Here is a 10,249-nt window from a genome sequence, read left to right as displayed (position 1 = left end):
TGAAGGTATGAATCTTTCTAAATATATCACTATGGCCATCAAGATTGATGACCTGCTTCAGAATGTTTCACGGCCTCCGTTACATTTCACCCCGGATTCTACAGACTCAGAACTGGCCCAGACATTCACTGTATCACTCATGCATGTTGTTCAGACTCGTGTTTCCATGGAGGAACGCCAACGACGATGCAACGAAAACCTTTGCTTTTACTGTGGTTCACCAAGCCATCTCAATGCTGTATGCCCACACAAGAAATCAAGGTTCCCAGAGTCAAGGCAGCACGTGAGTTCTATGAATATTAAATCACCCACCTCACATAATTTTCTCTATCCCATAGAATTCTCCATTGGTGATCATGTAAGATGTGTTACAGCATTAGTGGATTCTGGGGCTGCTGTTAATCTCATTAATCAAGGGATTGTACAGAACTCAACATACCCACCACTGAATGCTTTCCTAAGCTTATCATCACCACTGTGGACAACGCACCAATTGGTACTGGCATAACCCAACAGACTGTTCCGATGACCATCAAGATTGGACTTTTTCATGTTGAAAATATATCACTATATGTCATCAACTCACCCAATCACACTCTTATCCTGGGTCATCCCTGGCTGGCCGTCCATGACCCTTCGATATCCTGGAACCAAGGTGAGCTCACACATTGGTCAAGTTTTTGTCATGAACATTGTCTCCATGTTACTGTTTCCAGGCCTTGCTTTATCACCAGTATAGAGAGCCCTAAATTGCAGAAGGAGACCATGATTCCCAAGGAGTATGCAGAGTTCAGTGAAGTGTTTAGCAAGATTAAAGCTACACAACTTCCTCCTCATCGTCCATCGGACTGTGCCATTAAACTTCTATCCAATACAGCTCCACCGAGAAGCAAGGCCTATGCATTGTCACAGCCCAAAACCCTAGACATGGAGAATTACATTGAGGAAGCCCTTTCCTCCGGTTACATTCGTCCCTCCACCTCCCACTGCTGCATGTTTCTTTTTCGTAGAAAAGGATGGAGGTCTGAACTCTGCCACAATAAAATATCGTTACCCATTGCCACTTATCCCCTCAGCCCTTGAAAAACTCTGTGAAGCCAAGATCTATACCAAACTGGATCTTAGGAGTGCTTATAACCTTGTCAGGATCCGACAAGGGGATGAGTGGAAGACTGTATTCATCACCACCAGGGGGCACTATGAATATTTGGTCATGCCGTATGGACTTGCTAATGCCCCCTTGGTTTTCCAGTCTTTCATCAACAAGATATTCAGAGACTTACTGAATCATTGTGTGGTGGCTTACATTGACGACATCCTCATCTACTCACAAAACTTTGAACAACATATCAACAACAGATGGATGTCTCAAAGGTAACTGCTGTCACCGAATGGCCTCGACCTACTAAATTCAAGGAACTACAGCGGTTCCTGGGCTTTGCCAACTTCTATCACCGTTTCATTAGAAATTACAGTACCATTGCACCACCACTCACATCATGGCTCAAGAGAAAGCCAAGCAAATTGCCATGGAACGATGCTGCATACCAGGCCTTCATCTTCCTCAAACCAACCTTCACGACCACTCAGATACTGAATCATCCAAGACCCCCAGAGAACTGCCCATGGGGTTGCTTCAACCACTGCCCATACCTCAAAGACCATGGTCTCACCTGTCCATCGACTTTGTCACGGACATGCCAAACTCCAATGGATATACTACCATTCTGGTAATCATTGACCGATTTTCGAAATCATGTAGACTTGTCCCTCTCAAGGGTTTACCCACTGCCATGGAAACTGCTAACCCTTTGTTCCACCAAGTTTTTAGGGTCTATGGATTTCCAGAGGACATCATGTCTGATTGAAGTTCACATTTCACGTCACGAGTTTGGCAGGTGTTCTGCAAACAGTTGGACATTAATGTGAGTCTCACCTCTGGTTATCACCCTCAGGCCAATGGACAGGTGAAATGTCTAAATCAAGAGATTGGCAGATACTTTTGAAGCTATTGTAGCCGTGAACAGGAGAAATGGAGTGACTTCCTGCCCTGGGTCGAATATGCACAGAACTCCCTCACAGACATTTACGGGTCTAACCCCTTCCAATGCATGCTGGGCTACCAACCCCCGATGTTCCCTTAGTCAGGAAAACCTTCTATGGTGCCAGCGGTGGACGATTGGATTAGGCGAAGTGAGAGGGTGTGGGACAGCGCACATGTCCGGTTACAGCGAGCCGTCCGAGCTCAACGCTTCCAGGCTGAATGGTCCCCAACCCAACTATCAGCTGGGACAGAGGGTCTGTTTGTCCACAAGGGATATCAAGTTGTGGCTACCCAGCAGGAAGGTCAGTCCAAGGAATGTGGGTCCTTTCAGAATTATCTGTCAAATAAACCCATTTACTTACCGTTTAGAGCTTCCTGCTAACTCCATATCTCTCCTTCCTTCCTTCCATGTGTCCTTGCTGAATCCCGTCCACCCGGCATCTGTCTCTGGAATGAAGGATTCTGTGCCTCCACCTCCACTGAGGTAGATGGAGCCCCAGCGTATATGGTTGGAGAGATCATGGACTCAAGACAACGAGGGAGCCAGATGCAATACTTGGTGGACTGGGAGGGTTACGGACCTATAACATCCGAGGTTGTCTCCCCTCCTACCAACCACCAGAGGGAGCCCTCTCCCGAATACTAACTCTGTACTGTTTCTTCATTGGTTACTTCCTGTTTGAACTATATTAATAACATGCTGTTTCCACTGTCACGTTGCGAAGTAATGCCAGTTCACCCTGCCTTACCAAGCGTTATTCCGTTGCTATTGCTGATTGTTTGCATGTTTTGACCATTGTCTGTTTTCCTGGATCTACTGCTTTTTGGATACCCCTTTGTTTTGTTGACCTTGTTGGACTGTCTTTTTGGATTATAACACCTGCATACTGACTAAATCTATTTGCCTGCTGATTTGGATTGTTTGCTTGTGTTCTAATAAACTTCCAGCACATGGATCCTAACTCTGACCCCAAGGCTATTTTGCATTTTTGTACCCACCCTGGAGCACTTCTGTGACTGATACCCCTCAAAAAGCAATTTTATGTGTCAATCACTTATAGAATACTTGTAGAAAATCAGTGAAGATAATTATTTTCTAATTGTGCGTGTGTTAAAAGTAAAATGCTCTGATCGCATACTTCATAGTCATCATTTTCTAAGTGTTCCTCAAAGCGAATCCAAGTTTATTCCTGCAATTTGTTTTTAAAAGTAATTTCATGCATTTAAATGTTCAAGAGAAATGCTCAATATTCTGATATTAATCAGAAACATCGTAAAATTAACATGTGCATGTGTTAATCTGAATTTTAGCTTTTTTTTAAATACCTTTTTCAAAATATCCATTAATTTATACCTTCGCCCAAACGTAATATTGAGTGATATTAGTTACAGACAATTGTGAAAAGCCAAGCTATTGAAGAAACATTTTTGGAGTGAGATCAAATTTTTTCACGGACATTTTAAAAACACTGAAACAAACACCATGGCCTGTATTTGTAATTCACCGTTCTCTTTAATGAGAATTAATGAGTTAATTGAATTTCTCCAAGACAACGCATGTGCAGTATTTCCAGAAGAGAATAACAATATATAGATTAATATTTAGATTATGGTGAGGATATAATGTATCTCCACAATTATTTCAATAGCTGTGGGACATTTACAAACTTTTTAGAATAAAGGTTCAACCAGAATATTGCCCTAATCAGAAAAAAAAATAATAATGTGAATGTAAACCTGGTATCACCTTATGTTAACGTTTTCTTATATGTGCATTACAACATCATGATTAGCATGTTACGGGGAGATGCTTATCATTGTTTGTGTCACATTATCTTTTTGGCATGAATTATTGCATGTATGAATTAGCTGAATACCTTTATGCTGAATGATCTTACAGAGGCATAGGTTTTCAGCTCTTAAATCTACTTTCATGTCTTTATGACTGTCAGAATGGAGTGAACTGTTCCAGTGCAAACATGGCTCCTGTCTCTTGCCACCTTCCTGTGAGTGAACATATGGTCAGAGACACTTCTATGATTAAACAAACACAACAGTGTCAATCCACGTCTGACCAACAGGCGAAAGTCTGCTACAATTAAAATGCTGATAAAACCATTTTCACACAGGTTTGAAATAAATGGGGGAAAGAATCCAAATAGTACCTTACAGGTTTGCAAAAAAAGAAAGTTTCATTTTGTTTGTCTCAGATCTCAAATCTGATCTGAATAAATAAGGGTGAGGAAAAGAAGAGTTTGGGAATGTTGGAGGAAATTTGTGAATCCTTATATTTTGGTATTGAAGTAGTCATCCTTTGCCTATATTATAGCTCTGAAAACTGAGTATTCTCTCAAACAGCTTGTATATTTGATACTTGTTCGATCTAAAGGCTAATGTTGAATTGCTTTAAAGGCTGCACAATGAATTGCTAGATTATATATGACGTAATGAAACGATTTTCCCACTACCTTCTAAGGATTGTTCCTTTGATAATTTTTTCAACAGATAGTAGCAGCAGCACCAGTTCTCAAAGAAAAACTATGCTGATACGAGTCATATCACAGGCTAAAGTAAACAGATGGTATCTCTTTTCATTATATTCTTCAATCATTTGGGATCACACCTGAGGTGATTCCATATGTTCTCAGAAGACTCTGTTTTAAAGATGATCTTTTGAAACCTTTATGAATCCTTCTTGTCAAGATGTTTTCCTTCCTACAGAACTGCCTTGAGGTACAAGCTGAACATGCGCTAACCTGTGTGTGTGTGTGTGTGTTGAACTTACACAACTGTTGATCTTAACATTTACAACATTCACCTGTTAAATTAAATGGTTGGCCTTTAACTTTAATAACATTAACATTCTGTCAAACATCGCTTTTTGTGTTAGATGGATGAAAGACAATAATTCAGATTTAGAACATGAAGGTGACAAGTGATGACAGAATTTGTGTTTTTAGGTGAAGAATCCCTTTTAAGGAATAAACAGTTGTATGATCGAAACTGTTTTCTAAATCTCGTATTGAACCCTATTGCTTTAGCACCTCTACGTCTAGAACTCTAGAAATTTCAGGGGCCAGTTGTCTGAATGACAGCACATTTACATCTTTAAAGGCTGAATGCAGACTTTACAATGTAGATTGGCAGGAGACAAGCCCAACAGGCTTTAGCACAAAAGATGAAAGTGATGGAGGTCTAAAACCCATTCTAACTCTTGTTGCAAAACCATTGCTGTCAATGGCATGGCTTGTTCTTCCTTTTGTGTTCTGTTTTAAGAGAAACAATAATGATCAAGTCTAAGACTCGTGGCTTGTTGTTTTCCTTATGCATACAGCTAACGTTTCAGAGCACTGATGGTTCAAAATTCAAAATAACAATAGTTGCTTTACAACCTGGTCGTTTGACCAAGGCGTGATAATAGGACAAGATGGCAAAATTGTACGAGTTGGCTTGTACAAAAACACAAGAAGTAAAATTAATGAACAAATTAATTCCTTATCATGATTTTTCCTACGTTTAACCACAAACCTAAACCTAACCATAAAGTCTAACTCCTTAAACAAACCCTAAACCAAACCATTATTTTAATAGGAAAATATATTTTGGAAAGCAGAGAGGTTATACGATATTGCAATCTCGGACGAGTCTTCGTGAGACTATATAGTTGCTTTATGCTCATATGAACAAATCAATGTTAGATGTCTATTTATTTATTTATTTAATTGGTATAAAAATGTGTGTAATAATCAGGATGATGTACAGTCAAGCCAGTAATTGCCACAAAATAAACCCCTTCCACTTTGTGTCAGTGTCCTGATCCTCCTGTCAGGTTTATTTTGGGGTAAAGACTGTGTGCAAAAATGTTCTCAGGCATTTAATGAAATTAATGCTAATCATCAAATGTGCCAACTAGGGCAGTAAGTCAAAATGTACCCAAGTGCCTCTGGCATCAGTGGTTTTTGAATACTATAGGAATTTGACTTTCAAATATTCATTCAGATAATTGTCAACTATATAATGATACTGTATATGCCCATATAGCCATTTTGTTTTTGAGTGTTTTCATTGCAGTTTGTGGTGGAAAAGAGTAGATGATATTAAGTTTAGAAATTATCTACTGCTTTAAAAGGAATATTCCAGGTTCAATTCAAGTTAAGCTCATTCAACAGCATTTGTTGCATTATGTCGATCACTCGCCCCTTTTTTTTCTTTAAAAAACGCAAAAATTAAGGTTACAGTGAGGCACTTAAGGCAGCAACGCATCACCATTGCAACAAAATTGGATATAACTTGACACAGAAATGGTTAGTACAATAAAACCATGTTAACACACATTTTGTTTATATCTTGTGTCTATACTGAAACAGTATTTAACATTAACAGATTGGCCCCATTCACTTCTATTGTACTATAAGTGAATCACTTTAACTGTGATTTTATTTTATTTTTTAAATAAATGTTATGCCAAAAGTGCTGTCGATTGAGCTTAACTTGTATGAAACCTGAACCGTTTCAGAAACCAGTTGATTATATAAGGTCTGAATGCATAGGTTTAGTTTTTGTAAAGATGTTTCATCAATGCATAATATGTTAACAAGCAAGCAAAGTTGGTATTCGTATTGTTTTATTGACCCACTGCAATCAAGCCCTTTAGACTTTAAACAAATAACAACTAACCACCCCCTTACCTGAATTACATCACAACTGACATTCTTTTTCTTCAAAGGTTTTAGCCTTGTGCAACTCCCAAAATACCTTTGTACCAAAAATGTTACTTGCTAAAAAAAAACACACCTTTAAGTCTCTACTTCCTCTAAAATGTTTTTATTCTTATGGTTTAAGCAATATTGTGCAAATAAAAAAAAAGTAAATTCTTACCACTAAACATGTTATCTTGCCTATTCTTTATTACTTTATAAAATCAAAGTGCAGCTGAAAAAGAACAAAAACTTTTTTCCCCAAAACCTGCAAATGCACCTAAAGAAAAAGCCTAAATAATTTATGATACATAATTAACAAGAGGTATTTACATGAGGAAAAAAAACCTAAATGTTCTATATAGTTGCCATTATGAAGGCAATAAAATAGCCAGGTTTATTCCTGGTAGAGGTAGATATTTAAAAAAAAAACAAACAAAAAAAACAAATTATTGGAAACACACAATACAGAGGAAATACAAGACACATGGAGCCAAAAACGAGTGTGATTCCCTCAACATGACAAACTATGCATTAAATCCGATTTAGTCATTCCAGTTTGAACAGCAACACTGAACGCAAACTTAAGCCCTATGGAAATGTAATCATACATAAATTACATCCAACCTTAAAAAAATAAAAAATTTGGATCCAGCCCAAAATATTACGAAATGGAGAAGAAAAAAAAACCACACAACACGCATGTATGCCAACAAAAAGGTAGAATGTATGATGACAATCTAGAGTTATTTGCCTAACTATTTGGCTGTTAACTGGCAATTACTCTTCAAACATACAGTATATGAAACAATGTTTATATTAAGTCTCAAGAACAAGATTTTGTCAGAGCGAAGTCACGCCACTGAGAACATTTGTTGCATTGACCATGCGTGTTTCTAAACAAACAAACAGCAGACAAATCCTGAATATCCTCAGAGATCTGAGGTCTTTTCTTTACAGCCAGTCACAAGATCTGCAAGTTTGCAGCGCCTCCATTGCGGTCGGTCATCTGGTGCCCAAACTGGCAAAGTTTGGTCTCAGACATTCACAATCTCTTGAGCCGTTCAAGTCTGGCTCTCAGCTGTTCTTGCCTTTGTCTAAGTTTGTCTCTCTTCTGAGCAAGTCTCTGACTCTCAGATTCCAGATTCCTGATGCTTTCTTTTGCTCGCTTCAATATGACGACTTTCGAAGCTTTGTCATTGCTGGACAGTTCAGGGACATTATCCCGTAGCCTGAGGAAGCAGTTCTTTAACTCGTTGCGCCTTTGCCTCTCCATTACATTGTGTGTGCGCCGTTTTTCCTCCTCGTCCTCGGTGTCCGCACTCTGCCGAGATGCGAGGGTGCGAGAGCGCCCTGAACTGTGCGCGTTCCGGTGGGACTCTCCGGCCGCTCGGGAGCGTTTGAGAGGGGCGGCGGCGCAAGGAGAGGGCGGGGGAGGCGGAGAGGCGGGCCGCGGGGCGGCGTAGTTATGCTGTTGTTGAATTTCAAAGTGACAGCGCTTGAGAGCACGCTGCTGATCCTGGCGGGTTTCCTCCAACTGTTGCTGGTGTTGCGACCGTGTTAGTGTACTCGACCGCCTGACCGTCACAACGTCAATTTCCTCCTCTGTTAAACAAGAATAATACAAGAGTTATAATCATGCACTGATTCAGTGGAAAAGAAGCCATTCGACTATTTTAGTACTAACAAAACCACACACACACACTCATAATATAAGGAGTTGCATTGACTGTAAACATTCAAAATAAAGCGAAGACTCACCAGAATCACTTGTAGATGATTCTCCTCCATTGGACAGTGAACCATAATCAGATGTTGACTCAATCAGTTCCTGGCTGTCCAGGGGTAAATCCTCACTCTCCAAAGCCTGGCAAGCGAGCGCCACAATGTGGCAATCCAGCGTAGAGCCGGCGATTTCGGCAAATATCTGAGTGTCAATATCGGAGAGCAAGGGACTCGTGGAGAGGACCGATGCCAGTTTATCCTCGTTCGGTTTATCTCCGTCAGTGTGCCACAGGCAGTCTTCCGAGAGCGGGTCGTCCGCCGCTGCGGCTGCAGCGATGCTTGCGCCGGTAAAATCACAATTCCAGTCCAGACGGAGAAAGTCGCTATCTTCCATTAAAAGTTCGGATACTAACTCCAACTGATCCACGGTGGACAGAGACTTTCCATACCCCGATTTCATCGGAGGGGACTGAGGCGGCGTGGGGATGGACTGCAAGTCCTTCATGAGACTCTGGCAAAACTCGTCGTCAAAAAGCAGCGGCTCGGACTCGCAAAGCCAGTCGTGCGACGGAGAACAATCCTGCAACATCTTCGGAACCTGTCAGAACCAAGAGCAGAATCCTTGAAAATGTGAAATACGATATTTCCAAAAGTATATTCCCTTTCGAGGCTGATAAGCATGTGTCTACCGGCCTGCGAAGCGTTGTTTTCGAGCACTGCCGATTTGTAAAGTTTTCCCGGCAAGCGCATCTTTTTATTAATGTTTACAATGGTGGCCCCGCCCCTTGTAGGCGGGGTTACGGACGCGGAGTGAAGTGACGTCACTAAACAGCTGGAAAGACCCCTCATGAGGGATTCATTCCGAACAAGTTTCCAAAGTGGAGAGGCGATTTACACATTTTAAACAAGTCAGAAGGAATCTGACCAATGCCGACACTTTAGTGATCCTTAAGAAAACGTGTAGCTGAATGCAGTTATTCTTACACAAAATCGCCCTTACGTGTAAATTACTAATAAACTTGCACGGTATTAAATGGAAAATATTTTAGCAGCATGAACGAACACAAGTGCGGATTTTGTAACCTGAGAATGAATATCATATTGCATATGAATTAAAAACAGAGAATCTAAATTCTCTGTTTAATTTAAACGACAAATAAAATTGCACCGAAGCAACTTTCAAGCATGAATTTCAAAATACACACATTTCACGCTTAAAGTTCCTGCAAAAGAAAGCGACTAAAGGTTCACGCAGTAGCCCAATATCATTCTGGATGAAGCCGGTACAGGCAGACCACATGCACGAGAGCCATAAAGTCACGTCTTACCTTTCTTCAAACACTACGGCAAGATAATGCTGGGAAATGTCAGCCAAAGGTGGATGTGCTCTCTTGTTATTTCTAAAAGTTATTTCAAAGAGCCTTTAAAAACCGCAGTCCATGCATGACAGAACCCACGCGAACCGAGAATGACGGTGGGTGTGGCGACGCTACGAACGGAGACCATTTAATTTTAAAGGCCAACGCACTGCTGTATCCATCCGCGATAGAAAACTCGCGCCAAAACTCATCCGACGAATGTTGAATGAAAACTGTCATTTTTATTATGCCTAATTATAGTTTGTAGCTGGTTGTTTAAAACAATTCCTCACGCAAAAGCGACTACGTGGCCGAAGGCCACTCATGAGAAGTATAGGGCTGACCTAGTGCTCTGGCGGTGTGATCGTGCACTCAGTGAACCGTAAAATTCCAGGAAAACCAAGGCGGGTTTCGGCTCACACGTG

General features: G+C 40.6%; 1 protein-coding gene across 1 annotated transcript; it reads right to left on the bottom strand.

Annotated features, from left to right (window-relative positions):
- Window positions 1–6,631: 6,631 nt before the first annotated feature.
- Window positions 6,632–9,957, bottom strand: LOC127654116 (transcriptional regulator Myc-2-like). Its single transcript, XM_052141125.1, has 3 exons — window positions 9,795–9,957; window positions 8,503–9,064; window positions 6,632–8,346 (listed from the first exon to the last, which is right to left on the bottom strand). Exons 2-3 carry the CDS (start codon window positions 9,053–9,055, stop codon window positions 7,787–7,789), a joined length of 1,113 nt encoding a protein of 370 aa, XP_051997085.1. The 5' UTR covers window positions 9,056–9,064; window positions 9,795–9,957; the 3' UTR covers window positions 6,632–7,786.
- Between the last annotated feature and the right edge of the window lie 292 nt (window positions 9,958–10,249).

This window comes from Xyrauchen texanus, chromosome 13 (genome assembly GCF_025860055.1).
Source record: "Xyrauchen texanus isolate HMW12.3.18 chromosome 13, RBS_HiC_50CHRs, whole genome shotgun sequence".
Lineage (NCBI taxonomy): Eukaryota > Metazoa > Chordata > Actinopteri > Cypriniformes > Catostomidae > Xyrauchen > Xyrauchen texanus.
The sequence above is the reverse complement of the archived record's forward strand: the minus strand, read 5'-3'. Positions and strand labels throughout refer to the sequence as shown.